This window comes from Zonotrichia albicollis, chromosome 2, assembly GCF_047830755.1.
Source record: "Zonotrichia albicollis isolate bZonAlb1 chromosome 2, bZonAlb1.hap1, whole genome shotgun sequence".
NCBI classification, from domain to species: Eukaryota; Metazoa; Chordata; class Aves; order Passeriformes; family Passerellidae; genus Zonotrichia; species Zonotrichia albicollis.
In genome coordinates this window covers 115935631-115955533 of record NC_133820.1, presented here as the reverse complement: position 1 = coordinate 115955533, position 19903 = coordinate 115935631, and the positions used below count along the sequence as shown (strand labels likewise).

At 46.1% G+C, this 19903-nt stretch overlaps 1 protein-coding gene across 1 annotated transcript in view; it reads left to right on the top strand.

Moving 5' to 3' along the window:
* Positions 1 to 401: 401 nt before the first annotated feature.
* Positions 402 to 19903, top strand: part of DGAT2 (diacylglycerol O-acyltransferase 2) — a 31562-nt gene continuing 12060 nt past the window's right edge. Inside the window, exons 1-5 of the mRNA XM_005487158.4 lie at positions 402 to 565; positions 8684 to 8803; positions 9777 to 9884; positions 10696 to 10766; positions 18980 to 19184. Coding sequence (XP_005487215.1) covers positions 526 to 565; positions 8684 to 8803; positions 9777 to 9884; positions 10696 to 10766; positions 18980 to 19184 — 544 coding nt within the window. The 5' untranslated portion in view covers positions 402 to 525. The remainder of the gene's footprint in view (positions 566 to 8683; positions 8804 to 9776; positions 9885 to 10695; positions 10767 to 18979; positions 19185 to 19903) is intronic.

Sequence of the window (19903 nt, the reverse complement as noted above, 5' to 3'; positions counted from 1 at the left end):
CTTGTCTGTGGTGGTGGTGAGGCCCTGGCACAGGTTTCCCACTGTAGCAGTGGCTGCCTCATGCCTGGGTGTGCTCAAGACCAGGTTGAATGCAGCCCAGAGCAACCTGCTCTAGTGCAAGGCGTCCCTGCCCACGGCAGAGTGGTGGAAATGGATGAGTCTTAACATCCGTGCTAATCCAAATCGTTCTGTGATTCTATGAAACAGGGCATGAAACAGCCCGTATAGCAGCCGGGCCTCTGCTTGGTCTCCCCACTCCCTAAACCCCATCCCGTGTATCCCATGTAGAAATCTGCACCGCCGGGACCAGGAGCTTCCCCTCACGCCCGCGGCTGTGCTGAGGGACCCGGGAGCTGCGCCGGGCCCGCCCCTGCACCCTCCCCGCGTCTCCTCCTCCTCCTCCTCCCGGCTATATATGGATACGCGGCCAGAGCCTCTGCTGCTCGCTGGCTGCGCCGGGGCTGCGGAGCGTGGGGGGCTCCTCCGTCCCATGGCCCTGTCCGAGCCCTGAGCGCGCCCCCCACCATGAAGACCATCATCGCCGCCTACTCCGGCGTGCTCCGAGGTACCGGGGCACAGGGGGAAGGGCGGCACATGAGCCTCCTGCCCGGAGGGGATGCTGCTTTGCGGAGCAGCTTTCCGGTCCTTCAGGGGCTGGGGTGGGAGCAGAACCGAAACACTCCGCTTTTGATGTTCCTCCTTTTTTTTGGCCGTATGAACGTTGTTCACGGGGAATAGGGAGGGGGAAGAGCGATGTGCAATGGCGGGGAGGGAGCTGTGGCTTTCCTTGGTTGAGGATTACAGGTCTCTGCGCAGGTTCTGTGTTTTAGCGGCTCGAGGTGCGCCTCTGGGGCTGCTGGGAACGGCTCTAGTTGGGTCTTGTACATTTTGCAAAGGTGCAAATTACAGTGAGTTTGCACCTTTGCAAAATGTGGGCGTGGGGCACTTGACGTGTAAGCGAGTCTTCCCCTCACCCACCCCTTCCTTTTGTCGGGGTAGGAAGAGAAGTGTAGTCGCTTTATCGGATAAAGTTCATTCTCGACTCTCTATTCATAGAATTGCATTTAGCTTGGGAAAGGCCTCCTCTGCGAGTCCAAGTGTTTCATAATGCTGTGTTCCCCACACCTACATCAAGGGGAAAATGGCAACGTGTTGCTATTTTTGCTGTCTTCTAATGAGGGGGTGAAGGTTCAGTGCTGAGCAGGAGTTTGGTGGTAGCCAGCTCTGCCAGGTTTGCTTTAGCTGGTGAGTGACCTGTTGAGAGAAGCGGAACGGGTGTCGCCACTGGCACCCATCGTGGACAGAGCCGCTGCAGACAGCCCACGCTTCCCTGCACGCAGGGACATGTTGGTTAAAGGCCGTGGAGAGAATACAGGAAATCCTAAACCATAAGCTACCTTGCCTGCTTGTAAAGGCATCTCAGAGGATCTTCTAGAAATTAATTCAGCAAGTCTAAATGTTTTGCTAGGGTTTTGTATGCCTTCTGCAAGGGTGCTTGTCTGGAGAAAGGTCAGGATTTGCAGACGGGGGAGCTTGGCGTGAAAATGCAGTTGGACAGCGATTTAACTTGTGATTTGTGGAGGATCCTTGAGTGATTGCTCTGTGTTGTGAAAGAAAGGCTTTTTGCCCTCAAAAAGCAGACTGCTAATACCTCCTGGGATGAAGAGACCTGTGAAATGTTTTATTGGTTAAACAAATCGTTAGCAGAGCTGAAGGGACATGAACCTGGTGAATTAACCTCTGAAGTCTTGATTTTGCAATGGCCTCTCTGGTGCTGGGTGTAGAGCTGCTGGTGCTTATCTCAGCCAGGATATTAGATTGGTCTGAAGGCTCGGTTGTGAACTCACTGGGGAGAAGACCTTCATGTGTTTCCTGTGTTCAGATCTGTTTCTTAAAATAACTTCGCTTGTTTGCATGACTAACCGAGGACAAGTTATCTTTTCAGTTGAGAGAGGTTATTTGAATTAGCATCCTCTGAACTATTATATTGGGAGTTAACTGTGGACTAGGTGCAGAGAATAAATAATTCAGGAAACCTATAAAATATGTAGGGTTGACCTGAGACCTCAGCAGCCACCTTCTTGGCACTGGCATGTTAATGTGGATCTAGGACACATGCATAATTCAAAATGGACTGTGGTTTAGGGACAGTGATTGGCCTCATCTCTAGATAATCCTGATTAGTGATGGAAAGCTGTCTTAACTCTCCTCAGGTCAGTTTTCCTCTGAGGCACCTCGTGGGGATCTTGCAGTGATATTTGTGCTTTTCAGCTTAATTTAACTTATTTCTGCCTGGGAAGAGAAGGGATGTTGCCTTGGTGACTGCAACATCTACCAACCCCTTGCCAGTGCTGTAGCTTGGGCAGGAAGGCACAGAACTGGCTTCAAAGCCAAATCCGGGTGCCTCCCAGAGGAGCTCTGGCTTGGACTGGTTATGGAGATAGTGGTGTGGGACCCTGCTGATCAAAACTGGCAGAGGTGATGTCGTGTGGAGGTTCATTCATGAGACCTTTTGTACTGCTTGATCGTGTTGGACAACTTGTCTCACTACAGAAGATGTGCAGAACAAGCCCACTAGATTTTTTTTTTCCCTACATCCCTGAATATTTTCTTCCAAGTATCATGCTTGTGCAGAGGGCTGACTTTGGAGTGAGCATCTGAATGGCTCATAATGTCCTTGAGTCTCACTGTTTTCCTAGCATCTAATTTTGCTTGTAAATTTGGCTGAATTAAGTCTGATCCTATTTAAAAACAAACCAAAAAAAAAAAAGAGGCGCAGGCATCTGCCTCTGTATTCATCCCTTGTATGTATGCAGAGGAATGTTTCTTGATATCAACCCAGTACTGCAAAAATCAGAGCAGACTTTGTACTAATGCCTAGGGGTTGGATGATGCTCTGAGACACCTGGTTGGGGAGGAGGGGTTGTGGCCTCCTCATCCTGACCTGCCCCACTGTGGCATAGGAGGCCCAGGAGGTCTCCTTGTGTTGGGCAGGGCAGCAAGGAGGTCTCTCTCACCCCTCTCCCCTGAGGAAAGATGCTGGTGTGGCTGGAACCTTGAAAGGCTGTCCTGTGCTGAAATGCCTTTTCTAATGTTACTTCATCACCAAGAAGTTTGGGATGAAGATGATTTTGCTCAGCTTTACCTTGGAGTTAGTCTTACACTGCGCGTGAGGTTACGAGACCTGAGTTGTGCTCTGGGGAGCCTGGGAGCTCCTGTTTTGGGAGAATAGGATCAGGCTGGCTGCATTGAGGTGTTGTCTCTTGACAAAGTTGTTTGGGAGGTGAAGGTCTGGGCTTGCTAGTGTGAAACCCCTCTTTCAGAGCCCCCATGTGCTCTGGAGACACTGATGAGCTGTAGCAGGATGGGTCCTTTTCTCTTGTCCAGACCTGTCCAGTGTTGCTAACTTAAATCTAAACTTCTTGGCTGCTCTGGGACATTGGGGTCTTGTGGCTACATCACTTTAACACATATTCTGCTGTGAGTGTGGAGGCTGAGGGCTGAGTTTAGTGCTGTGAGTAAATCCAGAACTAACATGAGTAACCATGACAGATTTGTTTCCTGGGTCTGGAGAATCCCAGCTCCTTTCTAAACGAGATGATAGAAATTTTTATTTGCGTGTCCCTGTTCAAAATATTGTTGATTTCCAGTCATAAACACACCATACTGCAGATAGTGTAATTGAGTAGCTTCCTGGGACAGGAGCAAACTGTTCTAAAGCCGTGTACAAGGCAGGGTAACTATACTCTGTGCTGTTTACTCATTTTCTCAACAAATTGTTTATATTGAATATGCTTGTGCTTGAGGCACCCAAGTAAACCCAAAAGAACTTGTGTTGCTCAAGGGGTTTTACAGGTACTCCTGCTCTTGCATGGGTGACTAAGTCCTCCTGAATTTTCTAGTACCGGTCTGTTTTTCTTGTCTTTGTTCCAATTTCAGCTTCTCTGCAAAATACATGGCTCAAAATGTCCATTTGCAGTTTATGCTTTAATGGATCTAATATGGTTTTCTTCTAAATAAGCCATGTGAAGCAGTTTAATTATTAGCCAAGAATTAACATGCTAACTGTCTGGAAAAGGTGGCAAATGGAGCTTGGGTTTAACAAGGTTTCAGTCTATTTTTAGCTATATGTAACACTTGTACTTCTTCTCGGTTAATTTCCTTTGCTGACATTTAATTAAGTCATGTCAGTTGGGTGCCCACATGTGAAATCCTGTTTACTTCCACTCTTGGGATCTTTGATTCTACTTCCCTGCCCAGATAAATGTTGTTTGTGTAATTTATCTGAAATAAACTGTGCTAGAACAGCACCAGATGCTGAGTCCGTAATGCAGGAATCAAATGCTTGGTCGAACCATTTGTTGCTTCCAGGATCTCCTTGGTAGCAACTCCTGCATTGTGATGTTAAATGGAGCTACATGATAAAAGTATGGTGAGCCCATCACCAGTTGCAGGATAGCTGGCTAATGCCCCTGAGCTCCCTTGGAAGGCTGCAGGTGAGCAGCCAGGGAGAAGCTGTACACTGTCCATTGTGACAAGGAATGTCCTTGAGAAGTTGTACTCTCTCCATTGTGACAGGGAATGTTCTTGGGAGCCGTGCCTGGCTTAGTGCAGGGAGTATCCCATCAGGACTCCAGGGAATGGGCTGCAGTGGGAGGTGGAGACCAGCTCATTTGAGACCAGTAAAGTTGGTAAAGTATGCCTTGTGTAGATATGGTTTGCCAAGGCTGATCCCAGCAGGGCTTGAGTTAGAAAGGATCTTAATGATCATCTAGTTAAGGCTTCTCAGTTCTGGAACAGGTACCCTGGAAAATGCTCCAGGGGCTGTGCTGTGTGGCCAGCACAGGATCAGCTACTGTCTTCAGTGCCAGAAGATGGAAGTTTGGGCTTCTTCAGGATCCAGGATATTTCCTTGGGGAAAGACTGATAGGAATATACAAATTATAGTTATGTCTACTGGGCCCTTTTAAAGTAGGTTATAGGGATAATCTGTTCCCTGAAAGTTACAGAAAATGCCCTGGGATTTTAATATGTGAAAGGTTCTTGGTGTGTGCCCACAGGTGAGCCATTAGGAGGAAGTATTTTCTCTAATGGACTGAACTCAAATGTCAGTAGTGTTGGCTTATTCTTCTGTAGCTGAGTGCCAACCCCTCCTTCCTCCCATTTCTGTTGACTTGTGAAAGCTCTACTGCTCTGTGGCACTAGTAACTGGTCTGGTTCTCCAGAGCATGGAGGGGTCTTTCCAAAAATGCCTCCTGGCTACTGAAGCTGGAAGGAGATAATGCTTTCCTTGGGGGGTTGAATACAGTGTGTCAGTCAGACATGATGAACCAGATGCTCTGGACTGTCTGGAAGGGATTGTCTTGGCACTAAAATATGTGAATGCTTGGTTGATGAAATGGGTTAATCTGGAGTCTGCAGGTTTGGTGCAAGGGTAGACCTGATGACTTTGCCAGTTTGACTGACCATTCCCATGGTCCTTTCCTTTGCTACTGGGCATCTTTAATTTCTTAACTGGGAATTAAATGCTAATGTCAGACCATGGTAGCTACTGACTTTCCTGGTGTCTTGGTTTGAAAAGACAGGAGCTGCTCCTGAAATAGGAAATGTAAACCCCCTCCCTCTAAATTGTTATAAATTTGAAATTAAGGGAGGGCTCTCAGGCAAAGATGTGGGAGTAGGAATAACAGTTCTTTATTAGAGAAGAAAATAAAAAAAAAATTTAAAAAAACAATGCAGTAATACAAAACAACGCTGACAGATTCAGAATATGGCCTGACACCCTGTTGGTCAGGGTGTTGGTAGCAGTCCAATTGGAATTGTGGCTGCAGTGCTCCTGGAGTGTCAGTGTTGGAGCAGTGATCCTGTAGAAGGGCTGTAGTCTTCCTCTGAAGATCCCGTGGAAGAGGCAGCTGTTCCTCTGGGAATCCAGTGGAAAGGCTGTTCTGGTATCCCAAAATCTCAGATTATAGCTAGTTGAGACTGCTTGGCTCCTCCCTCTGGACAGAGTATGTCACAACTTTTATCAGCCATGCAGTGACGCTCAATGTCCCATTAACAGCAGATGTCTCCCAGGAGGGAGGGTTGGCTTGTGGAAGAGATAAAGAAAAACTGCCCAAATAACAGAAGAAACTGCCACACCTCTAACAGATGGCAAATGGAATACACACATTGCCCTGCAATCTAGGACACCTGGTGTGGAGAATATTGTTCTCTTTGAAGGATGCCTTTGCTTTCAGCAAATAACTGACCCAGGACACTTGTCCGGGGGCAGGGGCTTAGAGCTGTCTGACAAACCACTGCCTTCCCTCTGTCTGCAGGAACTGAATGTGAGTTCTATGTGGTTTGAAAAGCAAGCTGACAGGTTGACTTGTGCTACTCAATACTGGTCTATTTACTGGGCTGGCAATGCCTACAATTTGTTTGAACATCTAGAAAATGCTGAAGTACAAATTCTCATCTAGAGGGATAAACAGCTGTTCTCTTTGGTAAGAGGATAGGGATTTAGCTGATCCAAGGCTGGAGTGTTTGGTTTATGAAGCCAGAGAGGTTTGGTAGTGTAAATGCGTGTGCTGGAACTAAAAAATTACATGGGGCTGGGCTTTTATTGTGTCACAAATAAAGACTTTTGGCTTCTTTTGGAGGACATAGACATATGTCCAGTGACACTACTATTGCTAAATGCTTTCTTTAAACTTGTCTGGTAATCCTCAGTCTACATCAAGTCTGTCCACATGCAGTTTTGTAAGGTTTTTGGGATAGCAAATACCTGGAGCTGTGGCCCCTCAGCAAGAGTTGAACAACCTGGTCTTGTGGAATGTATCCCTGCCCATGGCAGGGCATTAGATTGAGGTGAGCTATAAAGGTTTCTTTGAATAAAAATCATTCTAAACCCAAAGATTTATTTTAGCCTTGAACAGGCAACTGGCTTTGTAAAAAATGGGGTGAAGTTTATCCCTCACCCCAAATTTGGTGATTTGCTGCTAGATTTTACAGCATGGGGTTTCTGAATCTCACTACTTAGATACTGTAGTGTGGCAAAACCAATGCACAGTGACAATTTAACTCAACATATTCCCCTGTCTCACCTCTGAAACTATTTGCTGGATTCATTCTTAATACTGCACTATATTATCTTGTAAAGATAATATATATATATATAATCTTTATATCTTTTATTATATATATGTATATAATATATAAAATATTATCTTGTAAAGAACTGCCTCCAGCTCTAGCTGTTGTTTCTACCTGGATTAGTGCTGTAGGTTTCAGTTGACTTGCAGTTGTAGTTGTATGATCTATCCCAGCCCAAAAGTTGGTCTGCTTAGAGTAATTAATGCCCAATGCACTACTGGGGTTGTTCATGTAACGTGGACTGAGCAGAACCAAGGTCTGAGCTGGGTGGCTGGCTCTAAATTTAGACTGCAGCCTTTGGTGTGGCTCCCCCCTGAATGTTGCCAGTGATGAGGCATCTCTGGGTAATCTGTGCCAGTGTTTCACCACCCTCACAGTAAAAAATTTCTTCCTTAATTAATCTAAATTGACCCTCATTCCTATGAAGCAGTTGCATATTTACGTATTTAAACGATGCACCAGTGAGAGTATCTTTGTAGAAACTACCAAAAATCCTAGTGCCTGCTTATACTAGAGAAGCTATTTTCAGTCACTTTCATTTGACTGAGTGTGAACACTTTTGCTATTCCCACTAGCAGGTAATATCTTGTCAGCAAGAACTGGACCTGCTCAGTGTAATAGCTTCTTTCATTGCTCTAATAACAAGACAAAAGAAAAGCTGTAATTACACATAAGGTGATTTGTATTTTGGTCAGTTAATTATGGTGCTTGTAAATAAAGTAATGAAGAAAAGTGAAGGAAAACCCACTTGCAAGTGCTTCTTTCTGGGGGCTGTGTATGCTGTCAAAAGCTGCAGTGGGTGGTTCTTCATATAGAAAGCAAGTGTTTTTAGTGTTTTACCCACTTCTGGGTTTTTTTCCCTGCTTGAATATCTTAGGCTTCTACAAGAGTGGCTTTCAGCTCCTTCCTTCTTATTTAGTGCTTTGGGAATGCTGATAGTGCTCCTTACTCATGGAGCTGTGGATCCTCAGGGCTGTGTGTTGAGGTGTTGAGCCAGCATTTGGGCTGTGCTAGGAAGGCTGGAGCACAGAGCTTTCCTTGAACAGCCCTGGGAGTTGTGCAACAGGCCTTGTGAAGGGAGAATAGCTCACAGCACAGCCAGGTGTGAGCAGCTGATCTTTATCTTACTGTGAGCTCATGGGGTTCCCTTTTAGCAAACATCTCTGTGAGGAGCTGCCAGTGTGAGGTGATAGTGGGTGTTAGGAACATGGGTTAACATCCTCTCCCCTGTTATGGTCGGGCTAACAGAGGCTTGTTCGGATGGGTACTGATGATTACTCATTAATCCCCTCCAGTATTCTGGAAAAAGCTGGATGTTGGCACATGGCAATCCTTCCTCTTCCAGGATGCCCAAACTCCATGGAAAAATATTAGCTTTTAGCAAGGCTTGCTGTAAAAGCAAACTGCACGTTTATCTGAAACCTCTTATTAAAATAAGCCGGACTTGATGACCCTTCCTTCTGTGATTCTGTTTCAAAGGAAAAATATTGTTTCCTTTGCTCAGAGTGCAAATGTAACTTTATTTCTTGTATTTTTCTTTCTTTAGGCACGGGATCGAACATTCTTTCTGCTCTGCAGGATTTGTTCTGGCTATTGAAATCCAAAGTAGAGAAACAACTCCAAATCATCTCTGTGCTGCAATGGGTTCTCACTTTCCTTATCATGGGTAACACATTTTGGCCTAAAGCAAAGGGGTTTTGGCTGTAATTCTGCAAGAATTTTAATGCAAAATGTTAACTTGTTTCATAAGTGTTAATTACTAGATGTGTAGTGTAGTTCCTGGGGTACGTGGTTACTGTAAATCAGTTACATTGATATTTTCAACTATAAATGCCTTTTCCTGGCTCTAGAAAATCATAAGAGCTATGGAAATACTGACTGATGTTTAGCTTGTCAGTGTCTACCATGCAAATGAAGCTGAAACAATTGGAAATGCCTTTGTTGGCTGGCTCATGGGAATATCCACAGAGATTTCTTAGCAGCAGCTGGTAACTGATGCAAGTGCATGCAACAGGAATGCCTTCCACTTGGCTTGGTCTGCTTCCAGGAGGTACCAGAGATGAGCAGGAGTTGTTTGTGTTAGACCAGTAAAAGAGTAAAACCTGTTTATCCCTGGGTACTTGGATTATGTGAAACCTCAGGCTGCTCTGCTCTGTTGGATTGTTAATGATTAAACTGGAGAATGGCTGCTCTCAGCATCTCTCTCACTCTACCTTCCCAGTTCAGTTTGTGCTGAAGTGTGTCATTTTTGGGTGGGATCCTTGGCACCCTGGTGGGATGGCTGATACAGAGCTGGTGTAACCTGTGGGAGATGTGTGTAGCTGTGGGGGAAAATCCCAGTGGTGTGGGCCACAGAGAAATCCTCATGCTCATCCAGTCTGATGAAGCAGCTGCCCCACCTGGAGATACAGGAGATGCCTGGAGGCACCATGAAGGGGAAGTTGAGGTTTTCCACAGCTCTAGAGGAAGCTGCCTCAGCCCCCTACATAAGGGGCTTTTGACCAAATCCAATTTATTTGAGGATTAATGACATCAGACTGAGACTAAGATTTCAATATAGAAGAGTCAAAAGGCAGGGAGTGTAAATGGAGACCAGAACCTGCTGCAACCTTTTTTTCTTCTTTCTTGCACCTCTCCAGGTATTGCTTGCACTTTAATCCTCATGTACATACTGTGCACAGACTGCTGGGCGATTGCTGCTCTCTATTTAGCCTGGCTGGTATTTGACTGGAACACACCAAAGAAAGGTAAATATTGCAGAAGAGATACTTGTTCAAGTGTCCCTGTCTCCATATTTGGACAAAGAAGCCCTTCCTTGTAATGGATGACTTCTCTTCTTAGTGGGACTTGGCTGAATCACTGACCAAAGGCATTATTCAGTGTAGCATTTAAATGTCAGCCCTCAGCATGAACAGTGACTGCAGGTTTCAGTGGTGCTGAGGGAAACACAAAATTAACATTCACTGCTATTATTCCATTCCATTACATTTAGTAACATATTTATAAGGCATAGATTCTTTCTGTACTTCAGAAAGATCTAAAGATTCAAGACCTTTTTGTTCTGTCCAGCTCTTGCAAGGTTCAGATTGTGATGTCATTATCAAGGTGTAGCTCCTCTGTGGAGTCAGTGTTGCTACTGATTAAGCAGATTACTTTATTTCAGAAAAAAAAATCCCAAACCTGTAGAAGCCAGCTCTGGGAACCAGCAGTGGTAAGCTTTGGCAACTGCTTTTATAGCCAGATGAGCTCAGTTGTCCATTGCTTCAAGATGACTGAAACCATCTGAGACTTTGTCCTTTCCTAAAGGTTGTATTGGAGTGTTTCTAGTTTAAATTGTAGAGTTGTCTATCCTGAATTTGCAGTCAAGCCTTAATTTGTTTGAAGTGCCTTGTATTCCAGAATGTGCACTGATTTCAGTGAATGGTGCAGGTCTCTCACTTGGAGGAATGAGAGTGTTGATTCCTCTAGTGAGACAAGCAAACCCTGGAATCCTTTAGGCTTTCTGATGGACAGCCATGTGGAAAGAGCTTTAAAGACATGATGCCTTTTTTTCAACAGGGGGAAGAAGATCCCAGTGGGTGAGAAACTGGGCTATATGGAGGTACTTCAGGGATTATTTTCCAATAAGAGTAAGTAAAAATTTAACTTTGTATCCTGAGGTTTAACTACTTTAGTGTCTTCCTCTGGCACTAGTCTATGACACTGAACTGTAAGCAGGACATGGCTCAGTTGCTATTGCCACACTGCTGCCTGTGGCAGCTGTGGTTAGAAAATCTGAAATGCATTACCAGTGGTGGCAATGTGATTGCCAGAAGCTGCTGTGGTTTTACCAGATTGCTGGAGGCAGTGTGCAATCCTTGTTCATCTCTCCAGCTTCTGGAGACAGTGGCACAGGTTGTTCCAACAAGTGGTAGCTGCCTCATTCCTCAAAGTGTTCAAAGCCAGGCTGGATGGGGCTTGGAGCAGCCTGGTCTAGTGGAAAGTGTCCCTGCCCATGGGAAGGAATTGGAATTGGATGATCTCTAAGATTGCTTCCAATGCAAGTTACCCTGTGAGTCTCTTCTGTGCTGCAGCGGCCCTGTGTAGTGCCTGACCCTAACACTGTTCCCCTCTCATAAATCATAACATCTAGCTCAGTTTCTGCCTGTTTTCCAGTAACACTTCTCCTCTGGGATGTATTGGGCCAGAATATCTGGGACCTCTGTGTGCCCAAAGTCAGCACTTCACTGGGAGCACTGAAATTTGTCCTCAAATCTTTTTGCTTCAGAGAAGTGGGTTTTCCAGCAGTGGGAATAGCTTCAATTCTCCAGCTTGAAACTTGCTCACCACATACTTGTATTTTTCCTACTGGTTCAGACATGTTGCAGAAAGAGGACAGGGCTGCCAGGCTGCTCTGGGACAGCAGAATTAGCTGGATGACTTGGAAGGGAGCAGGGGTCAAATTCGGCTAGGAGGGAACTCGATCCTCTTTGGAAGGGCACGCAGCTGAAAGGACTATTATGTAAGGTTGTTGGCAAGTTTTACTCAGCTTGACTATGAGGGAGGGACCTTGATAGAGCTTTTGAGCTACCTATCCCCAAGATAGTCTAGCCTCAGGAAGGAACAGGGAATCCAGTTCCAGCAGGATGCCAAAGCAGCTTAGACTGGATTCTTCCCTTGCAAAGTCACTTGAACTCTCGGGGTACCTGAACGTGCTGCTGGTGAACAAGCCTTTTGTTGTCCTCTGAGAAGCACAGAACCATTTAGGTTGGAAAAGACCTTTAAGAGCAAGCCTGACCATTGACCCAGCACTGCCAAGTTCACCATGAAACTTGCTGTTGTTAACAGGTAATTCTTGGCAAGTCTAAGTGTACACAGAGAAATTCACTATGTCTGCTCAGGCTGGAAGTCAGCCTGGGTCTCATGGCTGACAGAGAGCTGAGCAGCTCTGCTGTTCAGGATGGGTCTCAGATGTGCTGTGTTCTAGTACCAAGTTCTTAGTGCTGCATTAAACACTGCTGCCTTGGATATTGCTGGAATGGGCTCTTTTATGCTGGAGACTTGGTTCCAAAGGGTCACCTGTAGTGCTGATTCTGCTGTTCCATCATTCCTTTGATGCACATTTATCCTTGTCTTCATGGAAATATGCTCTGCACAAGCCCTGCAGGTCGGATTCACTGTGGATATTAAAAGTTTGTCCAAGAGCTGTGTTGTTTAGGTAGGTTTAGAGATGAGATGGGGTAGATAAACTAAACTTTGCAGCAGTTTTTATTTAAATACTTGCTAGTTCATGTATCCATTCGTGAGGACTTCTTATGGTGTAATTCCGTTGCTACTGAGGGGGAGGAATTGTGCAAGGTTTATAGAGCCGACTGGTATTTCACATGCAAAGGGCAGGACAGGAGTGCTGACAGCTGGGAGATGAGTCCTGCACGTGTTTTGGGGGAACAGCCAGCTGGCTGCAGGGCTGGGAAAAGCTGCTGCAGGATCTTAGGCTAGAGAGGTGCTAGAAGTGTTTTTCTGCAGTTATGGGACTGATGCATGAACAATGAATAATGTCTCTGGATATTAAGAATGGTACCAAGAACCAGAATGCCTTGGGCTTGCTGAGAGCATGGGAACTCCTGGGTTAAACTAGTTACCTGTTCTTTCCCAAGAGGGAGATGGTTCTACAGAGGATCACTTGTTTAAATGTTCTTTCTGCAAAAATAATTTTTACTGGATTCTGCTCTGTGTAATGGCTCATGAGGACTTGGTTTGTGTCCCAGGCTTATGGTTTGTGAGGACAGTCCTCTGCTGCATCTCATCCTGTGTCACAGACACATTTTATGAAATATTCTTTCCTTAGGATTTTTTCTCCTGAGAAGCTGAGAGGCCTCAGGAACAAAATGTAAACAATGATTATCTGCTGCTGTAGAATGCAACAGGTGGATCTGTGATTGGTCTCATGTGGTTGTTTTTAATTAATGGCCAATCACATTCCAGCTGTCCAGACTGTCTCGGTCAGTCACAAGCCTTTGTTATTCATTCCTTTTCTATTCTTAGCTAACCTTCTGATGAAATCCTTTCTTCTATTCTTTTAGTATAGTTTTAATATAATATGTACCATAAAATAATAAATCAAGCCTTCTGAAACATGGAGTCAACATTCTCATCTCTCTTCCCTGCGAACACTGTCACAGTCCTGTTCCATGTGTCTGCTGAGCACTGCAAGGACAGATCACACCAGTGACAGTCACACTGGTGGCACTTGTAATGGTGAACTTGCCTGCAGCAAAGTCTGCATGTAGAGCTGTGGTAGCTGCATCCATACCTGCACAGGTACCAGCTATCAGCTCAGATTTAATTCACAGAATCACAGTGCAGTTGGATGGGACCTTAAAGCTTGTTTCCTCCCCTCTGCCATGGTCAGGGACATCTTCCATTAGACCAGGTTGCTTCAACCAAGCTGTATAGCCTGGCCTTGAACACTTCCAGGGATGGGGCAGCCACAGCTTCTTCAGGCAACCTGTGCCAGGGCCTCACCACCCTCACAGACAAGAATTCCTTCCTATTTGGCTTGCTGTATTAGAGCAGCTGCACGAGCACCAAGTTCTGCTCCAGTGTTGTGCTGATTAGGCTGGTCTCACTAGAGTCAGCAATGCCTCCCAGCCTGAAACACCAGGACTATTGTACCCCTACCTGGAGATATGAGGTCATGTTTTGTAATACCAGGTGGATTTGGAAAGCAGCCTGAATCTGTCTCAGCTACTCAGCATGAGCTGAGTTGGCCACATTCCCTGGAACTTCATGCAGCTGCTCTGACAATAATAAGTTATTTTAGGGCACTAGAAACTTAAGTTTGTCTGCTGGTTAATGGCTGGCCTTGCAAATAGTGCTTTAAGCTAAGCAGCAGGTGAAGTGGCTGAGGAATGTTCCAGTGAACGGAGTCCTGGACCTGAAGTGCAGGTGAAGCCCAAGCCCTGGCAGGTGTGTGCATGGGGCTGGACTGAGCAGACATCACGTGCACACACTCACTTGCACACACCATCTCCGTCTCATGCTGCTGATCCCAGCAGCCTCCTGGGCACATGCTGATCTGAGGATGTTGTGCTGGCAGTGCCATGACCTAAAGGCTTTGTGTAGGTAAGGAAGCTGTCACCTGGGCATGTGAACATCTCCACATGCGGCAGGACCTCAGGTAGTCAGGGCTTCAGATCTTTGGCTTACCTTTGTCAGACTGTGAGCACTTCAGGTGTGTGCAGGGAGACCTGCTCACTGCTGTGGAAGAATTGGCATCTGGCCAGAGCAGGAATTGCTGCCCAAAGTCTTTATTTTTTCTTCAATTCATCTTGTATTCTGTGTCTTGGCTTGCTTCATGGCAAAGCTCCTCCTTAATTGTTGTACATGATTTACAGAATGGAAATAGAAGGGTTTGAGTGCTCTGTCCTAACCTAGTGCAGTGGAAGGCCCATGACAGAGAGTTAGAACAAGCTGAGCTTTAATGTCCCTTCCAACCCAAGCCATTCTGTGAATTTGTGACATATATAATACTGGGAGCCTGGTGAGGAGTCTTCAGGTCCTGGCTTGCACTGCTGGGAAGGGAAGATAATTTCTTCCATTGCATTGCTGGGTGTGATGTGGCTAAGTGCAGGTTTTGGGTTGTTTTGCAAGCTTACATGCTCATGGCACTTGCTGCTTGGATCCTGCAGGATGAGCTCTGGTTTTCTGTTCTCTGAAAGCTTTCAGTCAGTGCTGCTCAGCTCCCACCCAGACAACTGATTTTTTTCCCTGCTTTCTGGCTCCTGGTGCTGAGCAGCAGTGGTTCTGCAGTCCTCTTTCTCCACTACTGAATGTGCCACTGTTGCTAAAAATAAAATTGGCAATATGGTTCCTCAGCTGTATCTGGTGCTGAAATATTAACACATTTTCTTTACACTGTTGCACTGGCTTACTGCTTCTGTAGGCTGGCTTAGTTCTGTGTAAAGAAATCTGCCATTATTAGAAAGGTGGATGGACTTTGCTCCCAGAGAAACAGGTTTGGTCTCTAACAGCAGCTAGGAACAGGTGTGTTAGTGCAGTGGGGTGAAGGTTCATCTTCACTCCCAGTACTGGTTGTCCAGCTGAGATGCAGCAGGGATGTGCTGACTCTGCCTCATCCTGGGAGCACCGAGGCTCCACAGAGCTGTGTGGAAATGGACAAGACCTTGGAAGCTAAAGGAAAAACCAGCTGGAGGTTCAGAACAGCGGTGATGTTCAATGACAGCCACAGCAATTCCTTGGGGCAGCCTGATAACACTGTTTGCTTGTGTTATCACAAGGGGAAGGGTTCAAAGAACCAGCAGTGAGTGATCAGCCTCCTGAAGAGAGGCATGGAATCCTAGGATGATTTGGGCTGGAAGGGACATTTAAGTGCATTCTAGTTCTAAAGCCCCATCTTGTGCACTTCACTATCTTGCTTGAGTCTAGAATACATGATTTACACTACTTCAAAAACTCCTGCTTCTAGATTAAATTTAGGGAGAGATGGAGGTATTGGCAGGTCATACCCTCCCTGGGCTGAGTTTGTGCATTAGCAGATTCAAGAGCTCTGCTTGCAGAGAAGTGCCCAACCCTGTCTGATGTCTGTTGGTCTTTGGTTCCGTGGCTTGGCTTCGGTGGAAGCGCACATAGAATCACCAAGGTTGGAAAAGACCTTGAAGGTTGAGTCCAACTATTCCAGTGCCTTTTGGGTGATTTTTCCTAATACATGCTCTGAACCTCCCTTGCTGCTTGAGGCTGTGTCCTCTTGTCCTGTCACTTCTCCCTAGGAGAGCAGGCTGAACCTCACCTGCACCCTCCATGTTTACCTTCTGGGAGCCTCTGTGCTGTGGGGCAGGTGGAGAGGGCAGTGGCAGCCTGCATGGGACAAACAGGGGAAAAGCACACATGTATGAATGTGAGGTGAAATCTCAGCTCTCTCCCTTGCCTTTGTTTGGTTGGATCCCTGCACACCCCTTGCCCAGCTCCTGCAGAGCTGTGGGTGATGGATTGACATGGTATTGCCAACCCTATGGCTCCATAAGGGGAGCTCCTGGAAAGCAGCCACAGTGACAAGGCTGCAGCTTGGCTGGGGCTCCTGTGAGGTGTCCAAGCAATGGCTCCACTGGGATCTGGCTGTCCTTGCATGTGTGGAGGGGCTGGAGCAGGAGAACAGCGTGTCTTCCATGTGTGGCTCTGCCAAGCTCAGCATGCAGATGCCTCGTGCTCCAGAAGGATGAGGACAAACCTCCTTTCAGCTGTGTTTCCTATTAAAGGAGCTGTGCTTGGTGCAGGTGAGAGATGAGGCTTGGAAATCACTACCTTGCTCTGACAGGAGCTTTAAGGAAGGGGTTTCTGCTGCTTGTGCAGCCAAGCCTTGTGTCTGTATCTACCAGGCCTGTACTCAAAAAGTCAGAATATTGTCTAGGTTGGAAAAGTCCCCCCAAGATCATCAAGTCCAACCATTCTGCTAGAAGTGCCAAGCCACCATTAATCCATGTGCCCAGGTACCACATCCACAAAGCTTTTAACTTCCTCCAGGGATGTGGGTCCACCATGCCCTGGATAGCCTGTTATAGAAGTCTCTACAACTGAGCAAGAATTGATAAATGGAGGGGTTGCTTACCATATCATGACTTTTTTCCTGGAGATGGGTTTTTGGTCTTCAGTCTGTGATCCCTGTTTCTTGTAACTGATCAAAGGGGCAGCCCTTCTATCCTGGGAAGTGAAAGCAAAGTCATCTATGAATTGGGAAAGAATAGGCAATGGGCTCTGCAGAGCTGTTGCAACCACAAGGCTCTGTGCCTTCTTCCTGGAGTTCTACATGACCTCAGAGCCAGAGGAATTTGTGAGGAGGGCCAGTCACCTTGCAGAACCTGCTGCTGCATCATGCTTGTATCACAGCCACTGTTTTAAATAGCACAGGAGCTGTAGCTTCATCTGAGGACAAGGCTGAGAACAGGGAGAAGGGAATCAAGTTTCTGGGCACGCTGCTTTAGGGTGTTGCAGTGGTACTTCAGTTCCCTGTAGCGTGATCCAACAGAAAGAACTTGCATAAACACTCCTTGTCCAAGGCAGTGGCACATGCTGGTGTGACATCTTGGAAATCTGTGGAGTTCTTTTTTCCTATGGAAACTGATGCAGAGTGGCCTTTGCAAATATAGTTTGAGGGATGGGGTGCCAAAGCCTCAGCTTGTAGGTCTGAGAGCTGCTGGGGTGTTGCAGACATCTTTTCACTAAAAATCCTTTTTAGGATTTTTTCCTTTCTGAGAAGCTGAGGCCTCAGAAACAAAATGTAAACAATGGTTATCTGCTGCTGTGGAATGCATCAGGTGTGTCTGTGATTGGGCCATCTTGAATGTTTACAATTAATGGCCAACCACAGACCAGATAGCTTGGACTGTCTGTCTGAGCCACAGACTTTTGTTATTCATTCTATTTTATTCTTAGCTAGCCTTCTGAGGAAACCTTTCTTTCTATTCTTTTTAGTATAGTTATAATGTAATATATATATATCATAAAATAATAAATCAGGCCTTCTGAATATAGTCAGCATTCTCATCTCTTCCCTCATCCAAGAACCCCTGTGACCACTGTCACACTGGGGTGTTGCAGTTGGCAAAAAGTGGCACTGTTGCTTTCAGCCTGAAAAGAGGAGCTGCTTAGATTAGACATTAGGAGGAGGTTATAGACGCTTAGGGTAGTGAGGTCCTGGCACAGGTTGCCCACAGAAGCTGTGGCTGCCTCATCCCTGGAAGTGAAGTGTTCAAGGCCAGGATGGATGGACAGGGGTTGGAGCAACCTGGTCTAGAGAAAGGTGTCCCTGCCTGTGACAGAGGTTTGGAACTGGATGATCCTTAAGGTCTCTTTCAACATCAGCCATTCTAACAGATGGAAAAAATTAAATTAGATCTCTATTTTTGTAGGATGATGCAGCAGCCCTGCTGTGTTTTGTCCTGTGCTTCCTCAGACTGCATGTGTGCTGCCTGGGGAAGATGCTCTGACACACGGGATGCTGCTGCTATCTATAGCATCACAAAAGCCCCCTCTGGCAGTAGTGGTACCAGGGAATGGGTTGCTCTGTGCTAGCTAAGACAGCTGTGGAGAGTCTGTGTTCTGCAAACAGAGGAGCAAATGGTAGGAATATTGCACAGCCTGAAAAACAATGTGATCAGAACTCCTAGTGCGTGCCCTGCAGGAATCAGAGATGGTTTAAGGTGTCTTGTTGAGCCTTTGGCATGTAGACCAGGGCAGAACCTCTTAAAAGGAGGGATAATTTCCAGTGTTACCACCCTTGAGCACATTTTCCCACTTGGAAGGTGGCCAACAGGCCCATTAACTGGTTGGCTCTTTTTTCAGGCATTAGCTGAACTTGCTTCTGCTGCAAGACAGTGATGTTTATGTTCTTTCTGCCTCATACTGGGATGTGAGCCACTAATGTGCTGAGAGAGGGCCTGGAAGGAGGCAGCTGTGGCTACAGAAATGGAGAACTTGATTGGTTTGGGCAAGAGGTGTGTCAGAATACTTTAGGAAGGAGTGGAGAAGCAAAAGGCCCAGGCTGCAGCAATCCATGCCCTGTTCCTACCTGGCTGGCCAGCTTTTTGTGTCTGAGATTAGTCTGTTTATCTTACTCCCTCTGTTTGGAAAACTGAAGTCTAAATGGCTGTTCCTACCAGAGCCTCTGAAATCCAGGAGAGTCTATGCCTGAGCTCTTAGGCTGTTCTTCCTGATAGGAAGAGAGACAAAACCTAAAACCTGAGGGATATGATTTTTTTTTTTTTTTTTTTTTTTTTTTTTGCTTCTCCCACTTTTATTTACTATCTGAAAATATCCATCTTCAATTGAGCTCTTTTTTCTTTCCTAGCTGGTTAAAACCCACAATCTGCTGACCACCAGGAATTACATTTTTGGGTACCATCCACATGGCATCATGGGCTTGGGTGCCTTTTGCAACTTCAGCACAGAGGCCACGGGTGTGGGCCAGAAATTCCCTGGGATCCGACCATACCTTGCTACCCTGGCTGGGAACTTCAGGATGCCCATCCTGAGGGACTACCTAATGTCTGGTGGTAAGCACAACCACACAACCACACTGTGCCATTTCTGCTTTTGCTCTTGCCTCCGAGCTGTCTTCACCTCTGTCAAGTGTGTAGGAAGCTCATGTAACCACTTCCTGCTGGTAGCATAACCCAAATGTTGCTTTCATATGGTTGTCGAGAGGAAGCTGTGAGTAAATGTGAGAAATCCTGTCTAGTGGAAGGTGTCCCTGTCCCTGGCATATAGTTGGAACTGGATGATCTTTAAAGTCCCTTCCAACCTAAACCATTCTGTGATTCTGTGAATATGCCTGATTTGGGCTGTAGGGACTGCTATTCCCTTGTGTTCATCCTTAACTCTAGGATACTCTTGTATCCACAAAACCATAGTAAAGATATCTGACAACTATAGATGGAACCAAGTTATGTCCTAGTTAATGTGTGAAGGTACAGGAAGAAGTTGCACTGACTGAAAATACTGAGTAACCATGGCTAGCTCTGCTCCTGGGCTCACACCACATCACTTGTCACACATTTGTGTTTTGTGGTGGTGGTGGATGCTGTCTCCACCCAGTTGCACTGCTGGGTGCCTGCCAGGGGTAAAGAGTCTGAAGTATTGCAGGACTCCAGCTGTTCACAGACCCCCTTCCCTGGATGTGTTCCTGTAGATGGATCCCATGGATTATGCAGTGATCTAAGTGTGCCAAATTACATTAATAGGTCTGTTTTAATTTAGTCCAGGATTTTAATGC